The 25,472-nt window shown below is 39.2% G+C and overlaps 5 protein-coding genes across 5 annotated transcripts in view; 3 read left to right on the top strand and 2 right to left on the bottom strand.

Annotated features, from left to right (window-relative positions):
* The window catches only part of MELLADRAFT_102328 (uncharacterized protein), a gene marked incomplete at both ends in the record, with an annotated part of 2,143 nt that extends 1,175 nt beyond the window's left edge, over positions 1-968 (top strand). The window contains 3 exons of the mRNA XM_007405285.1: positions 75-221; positions 384-605; positions 691-968. Of these exons, the coding sequence (XP_007405347.1) occupies positions 75-221; positions 384-605; positions 691-968 (647 nt within the window). The remainder of the gene's footprint in view (positions 1-74; positions 222-383; positions 606-690) is intronic.
* A 9,198-nt stretch (positions 969-10,166) lies between these two features.
* On the bottom strand, positions 10,167-12,294 carry MELLADRAFT_90894 (uncharacterized protein; the record flags this gene model as incomplete). The annotated part of the gene is made up of 9 exons (XM_007404970.1): positions 10,167-10,193; positions 10,312-10,499; positions 10,581-10,858; positions 10,975-11,015; positions 11,082-11,236; positions 11,307-11,553; positions 11,619-11,804; positions 11,879-12,187; positions 12,259-12,294. 9 exons carry the CDS (start codon positions 12,292-12,294, stop codon positions 10,167-10,169), a joined length of 1,467 nt encoding a protein of 488 aa, XP_007405032.1.
* A 1,192-nt stretch (positions 12,295-13,486) lies between these two features.
* Positions 13,487-15,740, top strand: MELLADRAFT_70792 (uncharacterized protein; the record flags this gene model as incomplete). Its single annotated transcript, XM_007405286.1, has 5 exons — positions 13,487-13,530; positions 13,588-13,739; positions 13,822-13,851; positions 13,926-14,322; positions 14,417-15,740. 4 exons carry the CDS (start codon positions 13,704-13,706, stop codon positions 15,211-15,213), a joined length of 1,260 nt encoding a protein of 419 aa, XP_007405348.1.
* Positions 15,741-16,775: 1,035 nt separating this feature from the next.
* MELLADRAFT_41886 (uncharacterized protein) lies at positions 16,776-17,771 on the top strand (the record flags this gene model as incomplete). Its single annotated transcript, XM_007405287.1, has 2 exons — positions 16,776-16,871; positions 16,959-17,771. Coding segments are annotated over 2 exons (828 nt in total), but the record flags the coding sequence as incomplete, so codon positions are not given.
* A 253-nt stretch (positions 17,772-18,024) lies between these two features.
* On the bottom strand, positions 18,025-19,960 carry MELLADRAFT_59552 (uncharacterized protein; the record flags this gene model as incomplete). The annotated part of the gene is made up of 9 exons (XM_007404969.1): positions 18,025-18,052; positions 18,148-18,511; positions 18,584-18,680; positions 18,795-18,854; positions 18,943-19,100; position 19,211; positions 19,298-19,376; positions 19,478-19,590; positions 19,682-19,960. 9 exons carry the CDS (start codon positions 19,958-19,960, stop codon positions 18,025-18,027), a joined length of 1,179 nt encoding a protein of 392 aa, XP_007405031.1.
* Positions 19,961-25,472: the final 5,512 nt, after the last annotated feature.

Below are 25,472 nucleotides of genomic sequence, written 5' to 3'. Positions count from 1 at the left end.
ACAAGCGTAAAGAGATGAGATAGAAAAACTAGCGAAGAACTATACTGTGATGATTCCGATGACGATTGGGATAGTGATAACAGAGGACGTTGAACCACGAAAAGGTAGAATCACATCTCGTAGTTCTTTGTACAACTTGCAATCAATCATTCATGATGTGAAACTGATTTGTTATAACAGAATGCCACGTTCAAAGCAACCATTCATGTCACAGGCACATCGTCAGTGATTCTCTTCTATGCATGTGATTTTTGTTTAGGATACTGATTGTAGATTGTAGTCGAAGAACATACCAAGCCTTTATAGACTATGCAGTCTGCGGGTCAGTAAAGATCATCATTTCCAGAACAAAGTGTGATGGGGAACACTGCTTCAACCGGTAGATCTGATCTGTCACGTCCAATCTAGAGCTCTATACTTCGCCCCTCTGAGGTCTACATACCAAGTATATTGCAAGGCACTTTCCAGCCCGGCGGAGGAAAACGACCAATTACCACCACTCCCCCTTTGGCCTGTATGGGCTGAAGCTTACTGCACCCCTTATACCATCGTACCCGGTTTCAAGACTCCCTCTAGCCCAAAGAGTCTCTACCGCCTGGCCGATAGTAAGCAAATCCCAATATCACATATCTGACTTTACAAATAGATTTAAGTTGAATCTCTAATGCAAATCATGGTGGCAATTCCAAGTGTTGATCATTCCACAACTTAAGGCTATATGTCGACAGCAAATCAGCAATTCCATACATGTGCAAAATGTGATATCCGAACTCCAGAGCTCAGTTTTTGAACAGCATGAGGAATTGCGTGTGGACGCCTATAAATTTATGCGTAATACCTGGCATTTATATCAAAGCTCAGAGATCGTTCCTTTTCTCGCCAATATGTCTGAAGCAGAGGCTGCTCTGGTTTTCAATCACATACTTAAAAATCTTCCTGTTTCAAACTCTTTGCTTCAACCCGTTTAAGTTTCTGGAAGTGAAAATTGGGAACAACTACAATAGCTAGAGAAAAAGATCAAAAAGAAAGTTTGGCTCGACTAATCTCTTTGGCAGGAACTGTTGTGTAACCTTTTTTGTTGCGCATCTTTTCTATAGTGGGTTCCGCACTGTCATACCTGCTTTGATGTCTCTTGACCATTCACTGATTCCCTCAAGTGAATACACAGTATCAACTACAAAGCATCCTAAAGCGTATCTAAAAGTGTCCCCAAAATATCAAATGTGCGGAATTAGGACCAACAATTGTCAAACTTTTGGGTAAAATGTGGAATCAAATGTGACATTGGTCAAAGCTAAGTACTTGCTGTTTACCAGGGTAAACAGTGGCACACTTCACTTCAATATCTCCATTTTGGCTCCATCTCATCTACACATGCCTGTTGTTACAATGAACGGCTTTTGACCAATATCATCCATCTCATTTGAAAGATCGGACCATTGGGAAGAATGATGAAAAAAGATGAGATGACAGGTCAGAATCCACAGGTGATTTATTGAGTTCAAATGTTCAAATATTTCACTAGCGCTCAAGCTCTACTATCAGGACACCGTAGGATACAGTATACTTGATGCAACATACTATGATCCACGCCTGGAAAACAAGACCTGAATCTTAAAGCACCACAAACCTGTTCACCATGATATACTTTGATTGGGGTTCAGACTTCATGATAAACGTGGTAGGATATAGGAAAGTGAGTACCACAGGGTCCAAATTCCACACTCCCGGCGTGTTAGAGAAATGTTTTCCAAGATTGTGTTAAGATTGCTGCTTGTTTGGTGTCAGGCTCTGTGCGGTTTGCAGCTTTGGAATGCATAGCAAAAGTAATCATCATAGGTGACATGAACACAAGCTCAGTGTCAGCACTTAGACACACCTAAAGTTCATCTGTATCAAAACGTACCAAAATACATGAACACATTTCTCTTTCTTAATAGGTCCATCTTACCTGCAACTTTCTGATGTGAATGTGATGGAAGCACCATTGGCACAGAACTCAGTGTTACAATTTGAAAAATCATTTGTATAAGTCTCATTCAGCAATGAAAGTTTGTACCTTGGCTGGTATCAATTTGGCAGGTGTCTATATTTTTTGCAGAGAATTGATGGAGTCTTAAAATTGGCAGGGTGGCTACCAACCCACACATCCAACATATTAACCTCGGACTAGCCTAATTGCTGGATCCCATATTTGAGATGCACATATGTCGAGTAAAGTAGTCAAGCAATTGTTTTACATCATTTAAGTATGTTTGTCTTAAAAACAACGGAAGTTCTGGGGTGTGCAACATTCTACTACGTGCAGGTAAACATTTGATATCTTTGCATAATTTTGTTAAACCCAATCAGTTCTGTAACATACAAATCATTGAAGTTGAGTATCTAATTACTAAAAATTAATCAGAGATATCCCCATTGCTGGGCTCAGATCTAGAGTATGCTAATTCATCATAATAGTGATCAATCAACTTATCAAGATGTACAGATCCAAGCATATTATGCATGACTGTTGGAATCATATAGCAACCATCACCAGTGTCACTGCATGTGGAGCCTGCAAAAGGCTCAAAAACATAAACTACATTGGTAGCATCTAACAGAGAATATGTCAACTCAGTGGACAACACGCCTTGAGTTGGTGTTATAACTGGGTAAGCAGGGTTGTAAAAATAAATTTGAACCACAATGTGTGACAGACCATTCATTGCATCTGTACTTGTCACAAATGCATGCTTTTTGTTGACAAGCTTATAGACAAAAGGGGTTTGTGCCAAGTACAGAGTCTACATGATATCAATACATTAGAATCTTTATCACCAAATTTATCAAACACACGTACATGATGCTTGATAAAAATGAGAAAGCTTCCAGGTTTGATGGGGTTTGACAGCTTAATTTCTCCACCGTCAAGAAGCCCTTGTAAGTGTACCTGACCAAAAATAGCTGGATCTTTGACAATTCCAGAGAGATTGATCTTGCAATTGATATTCCAGCAATGTTGGTGTGCTTTTCCGGTTGGAATTTCTTCCAAGTCCTTGAAGCAAACTGCGATAATTCTTGAGCAAGCACTGGCTTGAGCACCACCACTCTTAGTCTTGCTTGGCAATTCTAAACATAATTCATCAGGATTAATGAGATCTTGTTCATTTCCCTTATGCTTTAGAACCTTGCTGCCGTGCTGTTTTTGGATAGCTACAAGACTGGTGCCAATGAGCTTTATGTCAATGACTAAAGGACCAATATCTATATTGCTTTTGGTGTCATTTGATTTTTGATGATTCTGAGCTACAGCTATAGAAGTAAGAGAGTAATGTGTTGGTAAAGTGTGGTGAAAACCTTAGAAATAATATATGAAAGGTCCTTACATGCTGGATTGAGAAGATTTGATATAGACATTGCTGCATTCTGCAAGCATTCACTTTCAGCATCTTCAGGCAAGGCTTCACAAAACATATCTATGGCATTCTGTTCCTTGAGTAGATGTGCAGCTGCTCCAAGCACTTTCTTTTTGCAAAGGTTACCAGCTGTGTATCCGTATTCAACATTGTAGTGTTGAGTGGTGCAAACTGATATATCTAAGATTCAATATTTACATGTCAGTAGAAGTTGGGAAAATGAGGAAAATCAGGGTACCTGATAAATTTTGAGGTGAATGTTCATGTAATTCATCCAGATTCAAGCCTGGAGTGTTCTCAATGATAGAATTGACTGAGTTCATTCCACATATATGTGCAAGCTGATTTGCTTGCTCATAGGCAATTGATAAATCTTCTGAGACCTCTTTGTTGGTTGGAAATTCTGCAAGGAACACCTACTTTTATTTCCCATCTTTGGGTACATATTCAATATTCCTAATCTTTGAAAAGAAGACTTCTATCTCAAGTGAACCTTTATTAGATCCAGAACAGACTCTGGACCTATTTGTATTGTCCCATCTTGAGACCATGTTCCAAGGCTTTCACAAGATAGGAAAGCAGAAGAAAGTAAGAAGTTGTGTTCAACACCGCCACGATACAATACTTGGTAAAGTATCGAGGATACTAGGTATAGTATCTGTTCCAGGATACCACCTCAGGCAGAATCCAGTACAGTACCGCCCGTTTGGATACGATACCGGATACGGTACCGTTTATCAGGGTACTATGGGCGGACACTTTGAGTATAGTACCCTCGATACCGGGTACGATACCAATACGTATCGTGGTATCGGAGTAATGCTAGATACTGTACGATACTGGCAAAGTATTGGGTATCTTTGTTAAAATAACCGAGCCACAAACATTCATTCCGCATAACGAGGCAAGAGAAGAGTGATAAGAAGTAAAGAAAAGATGAGGAAACAAATATGGCTCTCAGAGCCGATTTCGTAAACAACTTGTGTTTGACAAGATAAGAAAAAAAACAAAAAATTCAAAAAGAAAAGAACAAAGGAGAAAAGTAAATCAAGCAAAATTACTAATACTATCACCCCCTCCTCTTTCGGTGTGACTTATCCAAGGCACTAGAGTGGGCCATACACAATTGACACTCCTCAAAGTCCAAACCTTGAATCGCAATGCCCTCCTTAGACCAGATGCGCGCCCCAACTGACCGTTCCACCATTGATGGTTTCAAAGCCCCTCGATCACGGCTGCAGACATCTGCAGCTGCGGAGAACGTCCTCTCCACAGCACACGATGATCCACAGACTGCCAGATAGTCTTTTGCAAGGGATGATAAAACTGGATACCTTGAAGCATTGACCTGGGCAATAGGAAATCAAAATACCATCAGTACTTAATGTGAGAAGAAATGATGATAAATAATAATGATCAGTATATTGTTACCTTCCACCATTCTAAAGCAAGATGTGGATCCTTCTCTACGGCTTTAGATGGCTCATCAACACGCTCGAAATAGTTGCTGAGCTCATTTTCAGTGCGTGTCTGCACTTTCTTTCTATGTGCCCTAAATCCATCTTCATCTTCATCTTCTTCATTAGACTCACCACTGTGCCCTTCATTATTCTTGCCCGAGTTCAGTTTACTTTGTCTAATGTCAAAAGCTGTTTCTATTAAAGCTTGAGCTGATATGAATTCGTCTGAGTTTTTGCCAAAAGCAAACTGAAAGTAGTCGGTTCGCCAGGAGGGATGTAGAACAGTGGCTAGGACTAGGACATCGGATTGAAGGGCTTCAGCTAGATATGCCTTGACTCTAGCATGCATGGCGTGATACATCGGGAATAGAGGGTCGGCTCAGGATTTGCACGCGTCGATCTTAGCTTGAAGAGACTTCTTCAACTTGACGTATTCCCGAATAACCAGTGAACCAGTCGGAGCATCGGCTTCGAAAACCTTGGTTAAAGATTCAAAATCCTTAAGTGAGGAAAGGATCAGTCAGTGTCAGCGTAAGGAGATGATTCAAATGAAAAAACTCACTCGGAGTATCTTAATAAGTTGACCAACTTGCTTCCATTGGTCTGGCGAAACATGAGCTTTGTTGAATATGCCACGGGGTTGAGCGGTCTCAGGATCACTTGGTCCTACTTCGGGTCTTCGATTCTTGCTTTTGGTTTTTGTGACCTCCTTCTGATCATCTTTGAGCATCCTATCGATAACCTGCAATTTATTATGTAGATCAAAATAATAATTTAGAACATGATGTAGATGAAATTATAAATTTAGGACATAATAAACTTACTTCTTGAGCATTGAATAGCCTTTCCCAACATTGGAGTTTGATGTTCCATCGAATTCCATAACCTGGAATAGGTTGAGGAAACTTGACACCCATACTATTGCAAGTTGCATCGAAGACAGCCAACATCCTAGAAGATCCTCCATTACCCTTATTCTTCTCGACAATATCAATGGAGACATCGGAGTTGGATTGAATGATTGACTTTTGAGCAGATTCTGCGGTTCGACATCGCTTTCTCTTGGTCACTACTAAATCCACTGAGGCCTCGGAGTCGGATGGTACAATGGATCTTCGAGAGTCGGCAGGAGGAATAGTCATTGACGAAGGGCGGCGAAGTGGTGTAATTCGGGTGCTGTGTCGACGGGGTGGATTGTTGGAAGGCTCATCATGGTCTGGTTGAACCTGAGCCTGTACGGTAGAGGATGGTTCATCAGAAGTCAAGACAGGGGTAGTTTGTCGATTAGAAGCAACGCCTAGGGCCATATTGGAACCCGCAGTTGAAACTGGAGGATTGTGATACTGAGATGGGGTATTGGAAAAAGGAAAAGCAAGTGAAGATGATGATAAAAAAGTAATCAAATTGAGAAGATGATCAGATAGAGTGAACTTTGCTTTGGAAAGAGATATACGAAATAGTCACTTACTAGGACCTTGAAACTGTCAAATAAAGGCACCATAGCGTCCTCCATCACTACGTAAGGCGCTAAAAACGGTCGAGCCCATGAGGTTAGACGTCCCATGATGGAACGTCGACCGAAATGGAAGTCGAATGAACTAGATGATACTGAACCGGAAGGGAGAAGCAAGGGGTGTGGAGGTGTGAATAGGTGTGAATTGAAATAAGGTATAAGTCAAAGTGAAATCCGGTGTCGGAGGTAACTTATAAGTCAATACATGTCGATACTGAAAGATACCGTCAGATACTGGGGTACTGCCCGAGTGCCTGACCGGTAAAGTATTGGCATCCGCGGTACTTTACCGGATACGGTATCGGGTCACAGGATACCTGACCTGGACCTGGCGAGTACAGTATCGCCGATACCAATACTAAGTATTGGTGGTTGGATACTGTACTGAAACTCACGATACCGATACTTTACTGAGAATGGTAAAGTAAAGGTGGCGGCGTTGTTGTGTTGAAACACAAATTTCCAAGTGCAAATCAAACCAGGTAGTATCCAGTTGAAAAGCCAATAATTCATGATCCAAGAACATATCTGAACCATATTTTCTTTGTCTGAAAGGACAGAAAAATCCTGTGATAGGTCAAAAAGAAACCAAAATGGTGGATCCAAATGACTCGTTTCTGAAAGCATTTGCTTCCTGTTGTAGTCAAGTGTTATGAACATTCCACATTGCCATCTACAACTTCCAACTTGGTGTGAGTTCAAGGCTTTAGTAGCATTGCGGCAAGAGTGTAAAACCACATTGACTTATAGTGGCAAGAGTTAAATCTGAATGATGCAGATTGATTGGTAATGAGGAGTGTATCAGAGAGCCACATCATGATGCGTGAGAGATACTATTTATGCCTTTCATCCTGACAAGAATCACCATGTATAACAGTATGACACAACTTTGTGTACTTATGAGAAGATGGTTTGAAAGCTCAAAAGCATTTTGTATGACATCAAAATTGGTTGTAAAACCAGAAATTGCTAACAATATTGTATTTTATTGGGGACTGCTTCTAGTGACAGCATAGGAGGAGTTTGAGGGTGATGGAGGAGTATTTTTGCAGATGATATCAGGCAGAGATTATGTAAAAGAAAACTCTTGGTGCCTTTATCAGTTTCTTGGTGACAGAGGATTAAAAGCATCATTACCCCCATTGTTTTCTTGTTGCACAGGGCCAAACACATTGGTCCCCAGTGTAGTCTAGATGTAAGTTCTATGATTTCTAACAATATCAGCACTAAATTAGCAACTAGGAAGAAACAAATTCCATGATCACATGGATTAAATCTTTTCTGGACAGGAATTCTCAACAGAATAGTTTAAATGAAGATCTCAAGATGCATGTAGACATAGGAATCCAAGTACCATTTTGGGGTCAACTTGCTTGGATGGTACATCCCAACGCTGGGCATGTACCTGCTTTCCTAAATTATGGGTGTTGATGACACCTGTAAACACATTTGGTATGTGAGAGCATTGTTACAAACACCTGGTATCTTGAAAGCTTCTGGGTGCAAATTATAGTTAATATTCCAGTTCATCTAATGTAGTTGTGTACAGGTGAATTGGGAGAACCAGTGCATATATAGGTAATTTATTTCTCTAGTGCCAAAATTTCATGGCTTTGACATACACATATTTGTTTGAGTCTGTCCATTTGCGGTACTCAAAGCTACATATGTACGCGTACATAGTTTGCGTACATAGTTTTTTTTGGCGGGGAAAAAAACAAAAGAAGTATATTCGAAGTATTTCGCCCGCCAAAAAAAAACTATGTACGGCAACTATGTACGCGTACATAGTTGCTTTGAGTACCGTAATTCTAAAAGCTGAAGTATCTTCTTCTCACATTAGCCATTGATTCCCCAAGATGATAGACATAGTGCATTATAACAGCTGTATGAAACCTAAAGCCAAAAGGCAAAGTGATTCTGGCTGAAGATGCCTCACCATGTGTAGAAATATGAACATTTCCTAAAACTAAATCTGGAATGCCCCCCCGAAAGCACTGAAACTTGTAAAAGAGTTTCAGCCTTTCGGCGGGAGGATACCAGATTTAGCTAGAGCTCGAATTTGACTCACTTTCTAGGGTGTAGTCACGAGGGTGGCATGCGGATTTCTGATTTGGCTGAAAGATTGCCCTCTATTTATACATTTTTACCCCCCCTCACAAACTGTTCCTGCGCTATCTGCTTTACTTATTGTTCCCCATTTGCGTCCAACATTCCTCCTCCACTCTCTTCCTCGATCATGTTGTGTGCTTTTAAAACGATCATGGTGTGCTTTTGTAACAATTATATACTCAAATTGAGCCCGTAACACTGAAAAGCATTCAGTGTTAAAATCAAATCTTTTGTATACCGTTTCTGTGTAACAAAGAGCCACAACGTCATGTTACGTCATTCTTGAAAAGTAACTTGAATTGGTCGTGCTTTTCCTTTTTTCTACGTTGGATCAATTGATCATCAAATGGGCTTTTGCTACATTCAAACCGTCAAACCAGGTTTTGTCGACTGTTCAAAAGCATCCATCATCAGAGTAATCTTTTTACATTGTCTTTGTGTAATATTAATCACCTACGTCATGATATAAAAGCAATCTGGAGTGACTGCATTCAATCCAATCGACTCTTAAACTAGACATCGGAACTACAGTCGTTTTCAAAAAGCTTGCCGAAATTTGCCCGCACAACTCGAGCAATTTGGCGGTGAATTAGCGGCAAGCTTTTTGAAAACGACTGTAACTCAAAAGCGATCAATCCCAGATGAAAGCTTGCTACATTGCCTTCATGTAACAAACTACTCACCTATGTTATGACCGCATCTGATCTCATTTGATGCACACCATCCTCAATTTCCTCTTTAAGTCTTTATCCCATTCAACAATCCACTTCTAGAAGTAGACATCTTTCAGCTGTTCTTTTGTTTAACAGTAATGGGTTTCGACAATTTGTACCTCACCAGTTGAGAAGTTGGATGAATGTTTAACACTATTTGACATCATCTTCAAAGGTTATGCTTTTCCCAATCCATCCACAACACGTCATCATTCTCTTCGACATTCACAGTAGTTGTATTTGCACGTCCTCTATCTCGCCATCCTACCAACTGCCTCATCCGAGTGTTGCATATATGATATAATATGTCTAAACAAAAGCATTAACATTGAATCTGTCGCGCTGTTTTCACTTTTTTTCAAATGCATTCATACTCAAGTTGGTTGGTCTCATATGCGCCTAAGTGAACCTTTGTTCCATGTCTATTGGCATATAGCGCCTTTGGATGAAGAAATCAACTTTTTATCCCAATCCCAATTTCTTTGCTTTTGTTACCCCGCAAATGACATTTTTTCTTTCATACTTCACACTTTTATTTCCCTCACAATTTTGAACAATGCAGTTCATTTGTTTCCTATATGTTCTCTCCCATGTAATGCAAGTTCGCGTTTGAGCTTATTATTTGTTCCTCCAATTAATCCAGTATCCAATCTTTTGTTGTAACCACAATCTCAAAGGGGTTACTTCAATTGACGTCTCATTTATCTTGAATCTTGCCTTTTGCTGAGAGATTACATTCCATTCTCAAGGTGAGTAAAAGTTGGTCCTCTTTTGCATGACTGTAGCCCTTAAGGCTCATGGCGGGCTTGCCCGCGCAAGCTCTAGTATACAATAAGTCTCAGCTTGAAATCACAAAAATACTGACTTTATCCCGGTCATTGCGCTTGACCTTGACATCTCATGTGGTATGGGAACAGGAAAGAAGAATGGTGTTCATAAGCAAAAGAGATTGTGCTATGATTCTTTTCGGCTAGCAATATGTATGTTGGGAAACCAACTGAAGTCAAGGATTCAGAAACAATGATTTAAGGGGGACAATTTTAAGAAATTCACGAAGCAATATCGCTGAGTATGTGTTCGAAAACCAGAACAGCCTCGGCTTGTGAAAGACTGACAATGAAAGGAGCAATCTCTGAGCTATCAAAACAATGCCAGTTTCCGCGCATGAATTTATAGGCTGCCACACGCAGTTCCTCGTGATGCATAAAAACCGGGCTCTTGAGTTCAGATAATACGGTGTCCGGTTGTAGAGAGTCGATGATATGCTGGTAGCATAAATGTTTAAGTTGGGGAATGATCAACACTTAGTATTGTCATGGTAATGTTTGTCAGAGATCCTTGCTACATTGCTTTTTATAGCGCAACATGATATGTTAAGACTTACTGTCGGCGAGGCGGTACATACTCTTTGAGCTTGTGAGAGTTTTGAAACCTGGTACAACTCTTTGGGGGTAGCAGTTTTCTTCGGCCCACTCGGGCCACGGAATACAGTGCTCTTTAGGCAAACGACCAATGGCTGAACTTCGCAGGTTGTTGCGGTATTGCTGGTATTCATATTGCAGGGGTGCAAAGTAAAGAGCTCTAATTATGATATAAAATAATACATTAGCAAGCTGAAGCACAGTGCGCAATTTCACTCGGTCTTGAAATTGGTGACCTTCACTGACCCGCAGATGGCATAATCTATGAATGCTTGATATGTCTGTCGACTACGATATCACAATGCGTATCTTAAGAGACAAGCACTGCCACATGTATATCAGGAGAGAATTACTTACGAGGTGCCCGTGACATGAATGGTTGCTTTGAAAGTAATATTCTGTGATCACAAGGAGCAGTTTTGAGTCACAAAGGATCGATGTTGAATTGTTGCGAATCTGAGTACCTTTTCGGGTTCAACATCTTCTGAATCACTATCCCATTCGTCATCAGAATCGTCACCGTATGGCCCTTCACTAGGTTTTTCTACCTCATCCCGTTTACGCTTGGCTTTATCTACATGTTGAGTCTCAGAATATTCTAGCGAGTGGCCTGGGTAGACTCACAATAATCTAATCAGTTAAGCTGGTAAGACGGACACACAGTTTGAAATTCACAGATTGGCACTAACATGGTTGAAAGTATTCAAATTGTGTGAGTATGTGACTTGGGACATACAAATATTTGAGAGTCCCGCTGCGTTTTGAACGAAAGACTAATCGAGTGGTATCAATCGAAGGTTGTCTGAACGTTGTAAGCAATGTACAGTGTGTTCGCGCCATCAGTCTCTTCAGATTAGCCAACTCCCGCTGAGTATGATCTAACTCGGACAAAGATGGCTCTTGTCGGGACCACTTTACTGTGAATTCCAGTGCGTCCTTTAATGGCAAGTTTTGCGATCAACATTCAGTATTTTGTCTACATTTGCACGCGTAATGCATACCTCGACAGTATGATTTCCTGCAAGCAACTTCTGTATGTCCATTACGTTTCCCACAGTGATTGTCTTCCACTCGACTGGGTTGCTGCGCGACGAGACAAAGTGTTCACTAATGAACCCAGATTCTTTGTGGCCATAAGTGACGTATGGATCATGGTGGTCATCGGTGTCGCTGACAGGGATGCGGAACTGGACAGTGCTCGTATCGGAAGAAAGTCGAGTGAACAAACAACACGTGCTTCCATAGGGTAGAAGCTACTCACTTCCCAATACATTCCCCACTCAGCATACATCTCTTGGACTGAATCGCTTAGATGGATGACCAATTCGTCCACAACCGTTTCTTGTCCTTCATCTGAAGATGCTTGGATCATTGAGGATTCAGCCGCCACCGTTTTGGTTGTTCGTCTCTGTAGGCGAAATCGATGGCGGCAGCTCGTGTGATACACATGCTCCGCTGGGTGGCGACGTGGGTGATATAGGCGGTGCTCATAAGTCATTTTGGGATGAACAAGATCACTGGGCCCATCGAAGCTGAGAAACTGAGCCAGATTATCGAAGTTTCCGCTCGCCTGAGGGTTGAGACAAAGATAGGGAAACAACTGAGTACGATCGATCATCAGAGGTTGGAATCTTGACTCACCGTCACCGAACGTGTCTCAGGTATGGCTGCCATCATTAACGTTGGTATGAATATGTGGAGCACCTTGTGGAGAATGGAAGTGGAACAATGGCTGTGTGCGTATGTCGAAATATATATTCAACAGTTGACTATTTACAAAAGGGAAGAAAAGGTCGTAAAAATCATCATGCTTCGCTGGGTGCTGCGGGCGACCCACGTGAGTCGACTGCTATTCTACCTTTGACTGAGCTGTTTGCACTTCATACAAGACGTGTACTATAATACAGCACTATTTGCAAGCACTCCAGAAATCCTTAGACGGGTACATATTACGTATAAGCTGATCAAGTCTCTCATGGAGCGAGCTTTAGTAAACTGATATGAGATGGGATCAAAATTGTTTTCTGATTAATAAGGATTAATAGTACGGATATCAAAAGTGCTCTGGATTATATAGACCAACGACCACAGAAGAGGCGATGGTTGGAACAATGTAGCAAAGATAAGGTGTGAAAGACTGATTGTGTTCAAGAATGCTAGTGAGTAAGACAGGAATATAATAAACCAAAAAATCTTTGATGAAATGAAAAAAGGAGAAAGAAGTGGTAAAGTTGATCATGTAGGTAGGTAAAAACAAAATATGTCTTGGCGGACAGCGAGGATATGGGACGGGGTAGGATTTGCAGTTGGACAATATTAAGCTAATCAATGAAGTCAAAAGAAAGTTGGAAGACAAATGGAATTTGAATGAGAAACAAGTAGAGGACAAGTCTTAATAGAGGCTGTGGTCAGGGACAGAAAGAATTCAGCAGGCATATGTATGTTATTTGAACCTATTATTGATATCCAAACATATTTTTTGCCACAGGTGAAACTTCAACAGGAATAACAAGTGCTTTTATGGTACTCGACTAAATATGTGAATTGTTCAAGATTTGAGATGGGATTGAAGAGATGTGGAGTATAGATGCCAGATGGGCAAGAATATTTGTCAAACATTGTGCTTGAGATATGAGAGTATATATGGAGGGCCATCAATTTCATATCATAAAATACCACTGTGAGTTTTGTTCACAAGGTATAGTTCATCCATCAGAGTCATTAATCCTCATTAATCACGAATTGGGACTGAACATCCCAGTGATGGATGAAATCTTGGGAAAATTGGACTGGGAATGCGAGGGAGGGTGTACATAAATTTTTGTATCAAGATATGTTTGAAGGGTGAACTCTGCACAAGAAGAACGAAGAAGAATTTAGGAAATGGGGCTTTTGAAGTTGTAAATCCTTAAAGTTAGTCGATTTCATTTTGGATTTTTGGTTCCGATCGAACTTTAACCCTCAGCATAGCTCAGCATTTGCCAAATCTCAGATTAAACCATCCACTACATAACTCAGTCTCTCCTAAATCACCAATACATACAACACAGCTTCATTCGAGAACCGAAACGAAAACGAAAACGAAGATGACACTTCAAACTACCGATATCACTGAGGAACAAGTAAGTCAATATCTCAGACTCAGACTCAAATGGTATTTTTTGGAAAGATCACTAAGATGTTCCTTATCGCCTCATCTAACAGGTCATCATTGCCTTTCATTCGTTCTTACAAGTTAGTAAGAATCTAATCTCAAGCGCTTTCAAGCGCAATGAACTAACCAAACTTCACATTGTAATCAATCAAAGGCAGCATTAGCCCAAGCTCATGTAGAAAGGCTTCTAGATCCAACAATTTTAACATCAGCACAAGACGATATCCAAATCATAGGCCCATCGATTTGTCTATTCTTAGCTGCTTTAAGAACCCAAACCCAACCTCCATCGATTTGTACCACTTCCATCAAATTAGATCAAAACAATTGTCCGAGTTCATTTAAGAAATGGTTTACACTTTGGTCAGAATCGATACCAGTGATCAAATCACTAAACAAAGATCATCAGCATGACTTGGCTAGGATTATTTGTGATCAAGAACCGATCTCTCAACCTATTAATATTCAACTACCTATTATCGCTCGGAATTTAAGAGCTATTGCCATTGAAATTTCACAGAGACGTACGTTTCAAGAACGGTTCAATCAAGGTATGCGGCATTTCATCATTGAAATAAAGATTGGCTTCAAACTAAACAACTTCAATAACGATCCCTGATTATATATGATTTTTGAAATTTGAAGATTTAAATTTTGCACTACAACATGGTTCTCAGACCAATAAACCTTTGTCAGCTAAATATGTTCCACCTCCAGCTTACGATGATCAAGGAGACTCACATATAAATCCTCCGAATCCGAAAACAAACGTACCACCGTTTTCACCACCTCTACCTACAAGACCCAGACCCACAAGTAATCCACCGATGAATGATGATCCGAATGAAGAACTCTCACCAGAACAACAATTCAGACTTGCAATCATTCGAGAAACGATTTATGCTTCATTGACCGATATACTTTATTCGACCCCAACGATTTATAAGAAACTAGAGTCCGAAGAGAGTACAGATGGAGAATTATCAAGATCATATTTTGCTGCACTTTGTTTAGCATTATTAGATGTTTCAATCAACCGAGTCAATACAGACGAAGAAACAGTAGAAGTCGTTAAACTTGATGCTTCTCAACACTTTACAAGTTTGAAATTAAATGATTGTCCAAATCGATTGAAACCATTAATGTTTGAACTGATTAGGATTGGCAGTCTTACCCAACATTTAATGAATGAAGATACAAGAATGGCCATCATTAATGCTTCTCATGATTCTTCTAATCAAAATGAATTAACTAAAATTGAACAATTAAAACTTGAATTAGAATTAGGTACCTATGAAATCGAACCTGAATCGGATGTTAGAATCGCTTCTAATGCTATTAATACTCTTGGATTGAAAATCAGTCAAATTGAGGCTTTTAGAACACGTGAAGCTCAATTATTTGAAATCCTTGTGCCTACTTTGGCTAATAGAAATCAGTAGTCAAAGAATTCAAACCTAGTAAAAGAATTCAATGTTTGATTCGATTGGTTTTTCTGTGAGGAAGGATAAAAGAAGGGACAACACGCTGGTTGGGTTTATTTAATTTATTCATATCTTGGATTGGGCTCTTTTTCCGACTCGTGACTATTTTCTTTTTTTTCTCCCTTAGAAATGCTTTGTATATAAACAAGAGTTGATTTTTACACCATAAGTTGATGCTCAATTTTACTTTATGTTCTTTCATATGTATAGCAAACACACGATCGTCTTCATTCTTTGTCTTCTTCATTCCACCTACTATTTACAGTTCATCAAATACCGGGTTCTTTTTTCTTTCACTTCTACTTTTCACACAGATTTCTTTCATATCTTTGTAACTTGATCATAGTTTTCTGTTTACATTGCTCTGTTTATCTTTTTCTAGTTAAATAATGTTGATGTATAGCTTGCTTTTCTGTTCATTGAATTGGTTTTTTTTGTTCAAGAAGAAAGTAAAAAAATGAATCAAAACCAAAGATTTTCATCTTTCACATTGGAACTTGTATTGTTTTATAAGAACTAGGATACATATACCCTGCTTGCGGGCGTAAGATTCAGCTCAAAAAAACTCAAGAGCAAAGTAAAAAATGGTTGACTGACAGGATTAATATGAATGATTGTAAAAGAGGGATGAAGAAGATATCAAGACCAGGATTGATGAAAATAAATCAAGCTCTCCTGAGGGCATCTTTTCTGCTGACATCCTAATGGCGGAGGTCAAAGATGTCCTTGGAATGGGACCACTATAGAGCAGTCCGAAGACATCTTGAATGGCCCTGCGGTGGTGTCCGAGACAAGATGGGGCCTTGCATGAGACCGGGTCAGGATGTCCTTCCCTGTGCAAAAGATAGGATATCCCAAAAACATTCAAGTGTCTTTGTGAAGTACAACATTTTCATTGCTAACTTCGACCGGATCGGAAAGGGAACCGAATGACCTCTCAAACCACGTGAAACTTTGACAAGTTTTGATAAATTACCCTCGAAGGGAAAAATAAATTCTGCTTGAAGATAAAATACCAAGCATAAGAATCGATTTACCAACCTGAAAAGCTCTTGCTGAAATACCAATCCGGAATCATAACGTATTCTTTGTCTCTACAACAGAAGTCTAGGGTAGTTTTTCTTGAACCGATATCAAAATTGAACAAAACATCAAAAAATCGTGTATAAATCGACCTCATTGCGAGAAGTAAAAGAAATATCAAGATGTCAACTGAAACGATCAAACCATTACTCAGATCGATCCTAGCATTTGCTCAAACTTATCATTCAAATCAATCAACCACAATCCCAGAGGTTCAATTAGAAAACATAAAAAAAATCTTATCATTAATTAAGGAAGAAAACATTCAAAATCTAGACATAGTCACTCAAATCGGTAGTTTATTAGGAATTCTTTCGGTGACTGGATTAGATCAAGATTATAAAATCTTATCAACTTTTGCCAATCAAATTCAACGAAATTGGTCAAAACAATTATCGTTTCCAAGACCCGATTCTTCGGAAGTTGATCCTATCTGTGATATTGTTGGAACTGGTGGTGATGGGTTTAATACTTTTAATGTTTCCACTGCTTCTGCTATTGTAGCTGCAGGTGCTGGTCTGAAGATTTGTAAGGTATGTGTTTGAAATATTTTTTATTTGTCTTTATGGTTCTCAATAAACGTATTCTGATTTGACAATCGATCATTATCTTCATCACAGCACGGCAATCGAGCTTCATCATCTTCTACAGGTTCAGCAGACTTGATCATCGCACAAGGAATCCCATTACCAACCTTATCAAACGAAGATATAAGTAAAATCTTATCAACCTCCAATCCACCCAACTTTACATTCCTATTCTCGCCTAGTTTTTATCCAATCTTTAAAACTTTAAGTCCATTACGAAAATCATTAGGATTCCCAACAATCTTCAATTTATTAGGTCCACTTTTGAATCCAAGTAAACCGAATCGAATTTTAATTGGAGTTTCTAAACCTCAACTCGGACCGATCATTTCATCTACTTTAGTCAATTTGAAGATTTATCCTTCTTGGGTTGTTTGTGGTCAAGAAGGATTAGATGAAATCAGTCCTTCTGGTCCTACTCAAGTTTGGAAAGTTGATCAGAATGGGATCATCACTGAATCGGTTATTGAACCATTGAAAGATTTCGGGATTCAAACTCATTCACTTCAAGATGTGATCGGAGGTCAAGCTGATGAAAATTCAAGTTTATTAAACGATTTATTGAATAATCAAATCGATTCTAATAGATTAATTGCTATTAAAGATTTTGTTTTGTTAAACTCGGCTGCTCTTTTGGTTATTGGGGGTAAAGCTTTGGATCTTCAAGAAGGGGTTTCTTTGGCCAAGATTAGTTTAGAATCTGGTAATGCTAAATTAGCTTTGCATGATTTTAAAACTTCTGTTTTAAATTTATCAACAGTCTAATTCTTGTAAATCAATTGGAGTTCGCATTTGTCATTCAAATTTGTTTCGTTATGCAAGGCAAAGTTGATTTTTTTTAGAAATGAAGAAAAGTTTATGAAATCACAAGAGGATTTGATTAGAGATTATAGAGAAAATCCGACAATTTTCTCTCCGACTTTGTCTTTGACGTCTTTATCTGGCTTATGTGTCATATTCCTCAAGAAGGTTTCATAGGTAAAATACTGAAATATATGAAGAAACTATTGAACATGATTGTTCGAGTGATGGAAGGAAAGTTAGAATGAATGAATTGAAACCTGGCATCACGATGATCCACACCTAATCGTCCGTCATCTTAGCTATGTTCGAATCGAGTTGAAAACCTACATAAAGAAAATCAAGCCAGCATATCATTTATAAGCTTTTGATCAAAATACTAATCAGAGTAAGGATAAGATGAGAATAATGAATGACTTACTTCCAAGGAATCTTGGTACTTTGAGTTTTCACAGTCTCATCAGACCACCATTCAGGATCATTTTCATCCATAAAACAAAACGAAGTTTTTTCAACCTGAAAAGCGTGTTCTAATCCCATCTTTCTTTGAGTTAAACTTAATTCATCTAATGCATAAAAACTTGAAGAATTGGTGGGATCTCTTTTTAAAATCGTAGGATCTTTACAAATTTCATATAACCTTTTTAAACTCTTTTCATAATCAATCTCAATGATTTCTTGTTTTTCATTCAATTTGGGTGTTGATTCAATGATAGGTAAAATCCAATCTGTAAACTTTTCTGCTAAGAATTTCGTATATAATGGGAATAGAGTCAAAGGTGCTCCTGTTCAAGTTAAACAAAATTGATGATCAGTTTTGATGAAAGTTGAGTTTTAGTGAAGGTGACTTTGATTACCTGGTATAGCTTCAAATCGACTACGAGGATCTAATTTATCATAAGTTGCAAATCGATCAGAAGCTGCTTCCAAAGGAAATACTGGACTTTCGGCTCCCTGCAAGAAAATGTGCAGAAGCGCAAAACAAAGACGATTCCCTTGCAATCAGACTAGTGATGATTTCTAGTTGTATGATTTTTCTCTTGAAATCCTAATTAATTTATTGCTCACATGGCAGACCAAGACTGGTTGAGTAATACAATCACGAAATGATTGAGGTGTTGCTTGACGCTAAGAAGAAGACAAAAATGCCCGGATGAAAAACAATGAAAATTAGATGGCAATTTATGATCGTAATAAAGCGAGAGAGATGACTGACTCCTAATTCCAACATTGCAATTGAAGTGAATTTACCAGTTTTACTTGGTGAATATCGTTTCCTCACAATTGAGGTCCATTCATCTATCACTCTGATTTCGTCTTCTCGACTGACATTTGTGTCTTGATGAAAACAAAAAAAGTGTAAATCGAGCATTCCTAAGAAAAAGGGGTTTATAATTTTTGTACAACATAGAAGAAAATGAATGGTTAGATTTAAAAAACGACAACTTTTTCGTTCGTTGTTAAAATGGCGAATTCACACGTACCCTAAAACAGATGAGCAAAAAGTCAATAAAATTGGATTACGTGTCATTTTTGATAAATTCTATAGTGTGAGACAATCTAGAACTGACCTCTTCCCAATGCTCTGGATCAGTAGGATTCGCGACGCATTGAAAACAATCATTGAAAGCTGACAAAGTTGATTCAGGACTAGTATTGAAAAAGGAAAGATAACAAAGAAAGCCATCATATTTATCAATCAATCAGACATATCTTTTTTTAAGAAATCTTTCAAAGTAGAAAATACTTACTATACATCTGGAGCTAAACCACAGAGAAAAAGACTTGAAACTCTTTCTGGAAAGATTGCAGCCAGTGCGAGTGCTACTTCACTAACGTTCGCTTGAGCTGAGATCACATGAACCTAATGTTTCGAATGATGCAAACAAACACAATCAAAAGTTCAAATCAGAATGAGTGAATTCAAGTAATAATAAGAAATAAAAAACACAAACTGGTGGTAAATGAAGTTTTTGCATTGCAAAAGCAAGATCAGCAGCCAAAGTAAACCGATCCATTGTAGCTATCACATTAGATTTAGTTCTACCATGTAATCTAAGTTCAAAAAGGATACAATTGAAATTTTCTTTAATTTCTGATTGTTCTGTAAAACTTCTAACCACTGAAATCTCAGTTAACAATGGATGAATGAGTAAGATCCAAGGATTATCTGGTCTTGATGTGAACATCTCATAGTACATGGATAAATCGTTTGATAGATCTAGATGAGGCATTATGGGTGATTGATTTGCTTTTTAGTATGTAAATTGGGGATGTTGAAGTGATTGGTTGATTAATCGATTGAGGATCTTTGATAACTCGATGTGTGGGGTTGCCAGGGGTGAAAATTAAAGCAGAGCTGCGATGAGGAAATAGATTGTAAACGAGCGAGGAGATACAAGATCGATCGCAAGGTAGCGAGTGGGTCTTTAATTCAGCTTCAGAGGTTATATATAAAGATTTCTATATTTGGTATAAAACAAATACATAATTTGATATTTTTGTGGTGTGATCAGATCACCCATTCGAGGAGTTGATTGCAGAAAAGTTGGCTTTCAGTCAATTACATAAATAAATTACAATCCAATTCGTAGAAAGAGTTCAACTTGGATTGAACCATATCCTTCACATTGAGTAGAGCAAGTACAGCCATTCAAGAAATTACAGTTATGCATTTAATTCAAAGACCTTGCGATCTTCTAGAAAAGATAAATGAAGCTCAATTTCTAGAGCACCAATGGAGACTTCAGATCATTTACAGCCGTTAAAGAATTAAACGGCAGAATTCTTTGTCTGTGTGATGCACCCGAAGTAAAATCTGAGAGCCCAAAACTAGATTAAACCTAGTTTTGGACACAATTCAGCAATGTCTTGCGGGAGACCTGTCACTTTCGATCGGATTTAACAGGTTTTATACTTTTGTATTAAATCTCGGTGCGACACAAATTTGTATTTTTATGCCTTTTATATATTTAGTAGCTGTACTTAACTGAGATGATTTTTCATACGTTTGTACGCATGAAGATAGATTCAACGCCAAATTGGAATTGCGCAGCCAAGATCCAGAGTCTGAATGATGTTGGAATTTCTTCAAATGTCGAATAGAAGCCCATCGCATCTCAGGTGGTGGGCGCGGCGCGATTTTGGCGCCCTGAGCAGCGCCTGGGAGCGGCGCTCCCGGGCGCGGGTTTTTTTTTGAAAAAAGGGGTGGGAGCGCCCTCAAACCTAAGTAGGTGAGAAAAGGAGGTTTCCACCCTTTCTCACGCCCACCTTCAAGGAGTTCCCACTCTATCAGCGCTGGGGTTGGCACCTTTATTCATTCACCTATCAATTATGTCACCTAAAGCAACGTGGATTGAGCCTCCTTCAGGTAGCGGTAACAAATGGACTGGATTCAAAGCTTTCAGCATTCGCCACCACGGACAACGCCGTGCAAAGTGTAAATTCTGCAAGTTAGAAATGGATGGGAAGCCACCAAAATTATATCACCATATGACTCAATTGTGTAAATCCATTTCAATACACGAAAGATCTAATTACCAACAAATCAATCTTGAAGTTGCACTACAACCACTGAATACGACACCAGAAGAATCAACTGGATCAACACCCGCACCTGTTTCCATTTTAAAGCGACCAAAACTTGATCATGATTTTTCAAATCTCCATCATTTCAGTATCCGTAAACCAGAAGAAAATATGAAAATTTATGAAGATCTACTCAAAGCACTCATTACTGGCCATATTCCTTTTCGATTTCTCCATAACAAATCATTTCTCGAATTTCAACAGAAACTCTCAATTGCTCCATTCACTCCAGCCTCACGATACGTTATGATGGACAAAGTTCTTCCACAACTTCATGCTCGTTATGCAGTTGCGTCAAAAGCGGAACTTAAGCAGAATAGCAATATGACTATTTCATTAGACGGATGGACTGACTGCTCCCGAAACAGTGTCTATGCTGTCCTTCTTTTACGTGGTACCCGAATCAAGAAGCTTATTGATGTTCTAGACTTGGATGAGATCCGACATACTTCAGACAACATCCTGGCTGCTTTGAAAACTGCTTTACACGGGCAAGATGTCACCTGGGAGCAGATAGGAGCTATTGTCACTGATTCACCCAGTTCAATGGTCAAGTTACGAGTAAGTACTTGATATATTTCTTTTTTGTCTTCCTCATTTCTTCTTTTCTTGTGATGCTTAGAAGGCTGAGAGTTTTTTGTTCATCACCAATTGGTTTTACAGAGACTCGTTAGAGAAGAGTATCCTCATGTCATCCCATTAGCGTGTTGTTTACACGTGTTTAATCTCATCGTCAAGAAGTGTCTTGACCACCCGGACATGAAGGACACCGCAAACAACGACCGAACCATTGTCAACTTCTTCAGCTCATCTCACTTCTGGAGCCAGAAGCTATTCAAGTGGCGTATGAAAGAAGGCATAACACACGGACTCCAAACCTTCTGCGAGTCTCGATGGCATTCGATGTCAAAGGTTGCATTATCGGTCGAAAGCCACGAACGAGGTTTTCAAATGTGTCTTTCATTATTGAAAGACAACTCAATCTCGACTCCAACAATCAATAAGAATGTACAAGTCATTATCGAGAATCGAGATCACTTCACTTCAAACTCGATCCTAGTAAAATTAATCCGACCGGTGATTGATGCTCTCAGTAGATTAGAGCAAGCGAATACCTCAGTAGGCAACATTTGGAAAGAGATCATCACAGTCTACAATCAGCTACTGAAGATTGACTTATCGAGCTATCCACGATTCCTTCTTTACAAATCTCATTGTCTCAAGGTCTTGAACGAGCAAGCAAAGATATTCAACGAGCCAATTTACATCGCTGGATTCTTTCTCAATCCCTCTTATTCTCAAGTCGCTGTCTCACGTGCATATCCAATAGATGCCATGATCAAGTTGATACTTTCAATCGCCAAGACATGGAGCTACAAGAAATCTGAAGCACTCAGTCTTAAGAATCAAATAATACAATACTTCAGCGGCGAAGGGTTGTTTCAACCAACTACTATGGTTTCTGTAGCCATGAACTACTGGCTAGCGATTCGCTCGACTCCAAATACAACTATCCTCAAAGCCTTCGCCATCCGAGTACTTGAGCTGGTGGCGCACGCAGCAGGTGTTGAAAGTGTATTCAGCATGATGGGTGCAACAAAAACCAAGAATCGTAGTCGGATGACTGTAACAAATCTTAAAATGATATCACAGCTCGAGCTCCAGATCAAAGCCGAGGAAGCTGTGGATCCAGCTGTCAAGGATCTCAGCATTGTTAACTATGAAGATGAGGTTGAATCAGGTATCTTCTCCGGAGTCGATGAATTGCAAGAATTTGAAGATGGAGTTTTTGCTCAGCATGACTCACATACAGAAATGGATATAGAGGTAGCCTACTCTGGCTTTATTGAAACTTTGTTCGACATTTCTAATTTCACTACTATTGTAAGTAATAGAGCTAAAGTACAAACCATCAATGAAGATGAAGATATTGATGATGAAGATTGGAGCGCAGATGACCTTGTTATTTAGTTCAAAGAAAACCCATCCGATTAGAATCATAATAGAAACTGCTTTTTAGCCATCTTGTTTAATTTTTTTAATTTTCTCACGCCTCTCGCGCCTCCTGCCAAAAAAGTAGCGCCGGGAGCCTGTATGGGCGCTCCTGGGCGCTACCTTTTTCCAGAGTTCGCGCCCACCAGCTGAATCGCATCCCATCTTAAACTATATGATTCCCTGGAACGGTCAGCACACGAATTTGGGTTTTTGATTAATTTTTCACTTGCTTTGCAAGTGCTGTTGCATTTGAAAACATCCTCATTACTACTGTCGTTCTCGAAAAGCTTGTCCAAGTTTTCCCGCAAAATTGCTCGAGTTTTGCGGGAAAACTCGGACAAGCTTTTCGAGAACGACAGTAATACAGTCAAACCGGAAAAGCTTGCCACCAATTCCCCGCCAATTTGCTCGAGTTTTGCGGGCAAAATCGGTCAAGCTTTTCCGGTTTGACTGTACGTGAATTTGATAATTTCCGTCCTCAATAAGGTAAAATATTCGCAGAAATCAAAGTATGAGTGATGCTATGGAACAATCTACGGTTGTTATTTTCGTATTTTCAAACACTTTCGTTGATTGATGTTGTGCGTTGGTTTGAGATGTGTATGTTTTGTTTTTGTTTTGCTTTCTATTTTTCTCTTGTAGAATCATTTTCAATCATACCATCTAATTTCCTTTATTGTTTCATTGAAAACACTTGAATCGTTTTATCATGAATCACATTACAACCTTTAAATTACCACGTCACCCATCTCGTAGAGAGTAACCAACTTCAGGATGAGTTGGCGACCTAGCTAAAGCTTGAATGTGAATGATCAATGAATGATTGAAGTAGAAAATATATATATATATATATGATGCTTGTTTAGGTATTGCTCATGTCCTACTGATTATTATAAGTTCTGTGTGTACTGATTTTTTTTGTTGAGTTGTTTTGTTCTAATCGTGTTGTTTGTGTTGCTGCAATAAAGACGCATAGGTGGTCGTTTTGAACGTAACTTTTTGACATCACAGGCCAGGTTCACTTTGCAGATGGTATATGATGAAACTCTCAATCTTTTGTAGATGTGAATCTGAGTACCTTTTCAGGTTCCGCGTCTTCTCAATCACTATTCCATTCATCAATGATTTTATTCCAGTTGTATAGCCCTTCATCAGGGTTTTCTATCCCATCCTTCTTACGCTTTGCTGTATCCACGTGTTGAGCCTCAGAATAATCTGGCAAGTGGCCTGGGTGGAGTCATAACAAGACAGGTAGGCAAGCCTTTTATTTATGCACCCGAAATTTCAGGGAAATTTTGACGCTGACATCTTTGAAAGTATCCAAACTGTGCGAGTATATGACTTGGAACACACACATTTTTTGTTCCACTACACTTGGAACAAGATACCAGACAAGTAATGTCAAGACAGGGATGTTTGAATGATTCAAACATCGTGGTGCACATTTGTATCATTGCTCTCTTCAGATCATCCAACTTGCATTGCACACTATGTAACTGTGATGCCATGACATTGTCTCCACAGAATCAGGTTACAATAGAGTAGAGGTTGCCCTGTGATTGAGAGTTGTGACAGATTTTTAGATCCCACCAGTTTTCACTGGCATAGAATAGGATGCACACTTATATTGGTACAATGTGGCCCTTTGACCAATTGCTTTATGCCCAGTGCTTGATCCACAGAAATAGTCTTCCACTTGGCTGGGTTGCTGTGCTATGGTGTCCCAGATGAGCAAGGGAGGACCGGCACCTCAAATGCACTATGCATTAAGTATAAGATTGTGTGCACCCAAAGTTGCAACTGTTCAAATTTAGATTTGACTGTAAATTGACTTTCTCATCCACCAAACAATCTTCACCTCGCCTCACCAACCACTATCCTCATCTTGACTGCATTTCTACAACATCTTCTGATCACACCAATAGCTTGGCTGATGTACAAAAGGAGCTTGAAGATTGTCTGGATTCAACCCTTTAGAGCCATTGGCCGGATCACTTCATTGGATTGTTGAGTTGCACACCAGTGACTTTATCATTCCCAGATGCCATACAAGAGTTTTTATGAGCTGGTGTTTGACACTGAATCTTTGGGGTAGCATGGTACACTTGTGAGTTCTTGTGTGGCTTGTGTGGAGTTTGAGACCAGAGTGTTGACCTGATTAAT

The sequence above is a fragment of the Melampsora larici-populina genome (assembly GCF_000204055.1).
Source record: "Melampsora larici-populina 98AG31 unplaced genomic scaffold MELLAscaffold_3, whole genome shotgun sequence".
Lineage (NCBI taxonomy): Eukaryota > Fungi > Basidiomycota > Pucciniomycetes > Pucciniales > Melampsoraceae > Melampsora > Melampsora laricis-populina.
This window is presented reverse-complemented; position numbering and strand designations above follow the sequence as displayed.